This window comes from Sardina pilchardus, chromosome 8 (assembly GCF_963854185.1).
Source record: "Sardina pilchardus chromosome 8, fSarPil1.1, whole genome shotgun sequence".
In the NCBI taxonomy this organism is placed as follows: Eukaryota; Metazoa; Chordata; class Actinopteri; order Clupeiformes; family Clupeidae; genus Sardina; species Sardina pilchardus.
This window is the reverse complement of record NC_085001.1, coordinates 5,841,619-5,844,118: the sequence shown is the minus strand read 5'-3', so window position 1 is coordinate 5,844,118 and position 2,500 is coordinate 5,841,619. Positions and strand designations below refer to the sequence as shown.

The window sequence follows — 2,500 nt, the reverse complement described above, 5'->3', positions numbered from 1 at the left end:
AATTACAATTCCACTGAAATTACTTGGAAACCCACATTTCAATAGTGATTAATGAAAATGCATCAAAATTGTGGATAGTATTTTGGAAAAGAACTCTTCATTTATTAGAATGAAAGACTGAAATGAAGTTGCCAACTTTAAACGAGTTGCAAGCGCTGACACTGTTTGTGACACAGTAGCCTACTGAAGTTCACCTACAGTGAAACGACTGATAGCTTACATAGCCTACGTACAGTAGCTACTGTACACTTTAATGCTGCAGCCGGCCCCGACGTTAAACGTTAGCCTGGAACAAACGTTATGCTTGTCGTTTTCCTAAATACAGTGTTTACGTTAAGGTTAGGTTTGATTGTCTTTAGCTGTTGATAACGTTACCTAGAGCTAACCGGTTACTGTAACGATATAAGCAAATCAAGTAAGGAGCCTACGGCAGGAGACAAGACGATAACGTCCGGGTTTACTGCAGCTGTGGCATGATAGAATGTTTCCCAGCTGTTACAGCTTAATGAGTTGACGTACTGTAACAATCAATCTTTGCCGCCAAAGCGTCTCAACGTTAACTCTGGGAGTTTTTAACTCTTTTATCGTAAATATCTCAAAAAGTATAAAATTCACAAATGTGAAAAATACATTCATCAAATCTCCATTACAAGTGACGTCAAACGGTTCAGTAGTTTAAGTGCCATTAATCGTTGATTTTGGTCGGAAGAAGAATAATTATCCCGATAATAAGAAGAACAGGGATAACAGTACATTGCATTTACATGCAATGTAATAATAAAAGCTTCCTTTAATGTGCTTTAGGAAGAGGAGGGCCAATCAAGCATGACTCCAGTCCTCCGGTCAGAGATTGACTTCCCCTCTGACGACCCCGTGTCTCTGGCCCAGTTTTGTGGGGTGTCGGTGGGGCTGGTGGACTGGGCTAGGGCACAAGGACAGCGAGGGATGGAGGAAGAGATGAGCAGATGGAAGAGAGATGGAGACCAATCTGACAACCGTAAGAGACCCCCCCCCCCCCCCGAGATCCATAAGAGATCACACACACACACACACACACACTCACTTACCTACTTATTTAGTACAGTCATACACATACATAGCTGAATGCCTATTCACTAACACCATAGTAATAGTTCTGTGTGTCGTGTCTTTTTAAGGGCCTTGTGCATCATCATTTGCTGACCCCTCGGAGAACCCTACTTCCTGTTGGACCCGACAGACCGTCGCTTCCTCCAGTTCTTCCACAGAGATAGAGGAGGCGCAATGTTTCTCCGATCCTCCGTCTGACAAAATCTTCAGCTCCCAGCTCAAGGTGCACCAAAGAATTAACTCCACACAGAGACCGCACCAACAAATTAACTCTGCACACAGACCGCACCAACAAAGTAACTCCGCACAGAGACAGCACCACTGTGTTTTGTGTGGCCAAAGCTTCCACTATGTGGGCGATCTCATCAAACACCAGCGCACTCACACCGGAGAGAGACCATTTCACTGCACCGAGTGCGGCAAGAGTTTCAATCGAGAGGATAGTCTCAAAAGACACTACCGCCTCCACACAGGAGAGAGACCGTACCACTGCTCTCAGTGCGGCAAGAGTTTCACACAACTTGAAAGTTTAAGGACACACCAGAACATCCACATGGGAGAGAGGCCGTACCACTGCACTCAGTGTGGCAAGCGTTTCACTCATGTTGGTAACCTCAAAATACACCAGCGCATTCACACAGGAGAGAGACCGTACCACTGCTCTCAGTGCGGCAAGAATTTCACACAACTTGGAAGTTTAAGGACACACCAGAACATCCACATGGGAGAGAGGCCGTACCACTGCACTCAGTGTGGCAAGCGTTTCGCTCATGTTGGTAACCTCAAAACGCATCAGCGCATTCATACAGGAGAGAGGCCGTTTGACTGCGCTCAATGTGGCAAGAGGTTTTCCACAAAAGGAAATTTAAAAAAGCATGAGCTTAAGCACACGTGAATCTGTAGACCTGCCTCACGTCAAGTGGCAGTGGCGACTCTGTTAGACTGCAGACTTTAAGGTGTATTTCACGATTGCAATGCACTTATTTCAAATTCAGCTAATTGGTCTTCACTGCAAGCCTAGAAATCTAGACGCACACTAGCGGCAAAAAATATTTTTTGCCTAGCGGGATGGTCTAGTGTCACACCGTTAAGGCCAATCCTGCGTCCGGCACTAAGGCAGCTCCAATCAGAACGCTCTATCTGTGCACCGAGTCCTTGAGCCCGCCTTAGCACAGTGACGACAGAGCTGCGCAACAGCGAGATAGCATAACAACCATAGAGAACAGCGAAGATGGATGAGGCTAACGAAGCGCGCTCGTTTGAATCGGCTTTGTCATCGACTTTGGAAGTATAGACTTGCACTCAAGCACTCAAGTCATTCGTTTTAAAGAAGGATGTATTTGCCGTTTTACCGAACGGCTACGATTGGTCACAAGTGCTGGCCTATTACGTGCAGAGGCAGTTTGAAAGA

General features: G+C 45.9%; 1 protein-coding gene across 3 annotated transcripts in view; it reads left to right on the top strand.

Moving 5' to 3' along the window:
- The window catches only part of LOC134088502 (zinc finger protein 154-like), a 6,787-nt gene that overhangs the window by 3,493 nt on the left and 794 nt on the right, over positions 1-2,500 (top strand). For all 3 annotated transcript variants that reach the window (XM_062542482.1, XM_062542481.1, XM_062542483.1), the window contains exons 8-9: positions 805-997; positions 1,158-2,500. The exon at positions 1,158-2,500 is cut by the window's right edge and continues 794 nt beyond it. In XM_062542482.1, the coding sequence (XP_062398466.1) occupies positions 805-997; positions 1,158-1,984 (1,020 nt within the window). In that variant the 3' untranslated portion in view covers positions 1,985-2,500. The remainder of the gene's footprint in view (positions 1-804; positions 998-1,157) is intronic.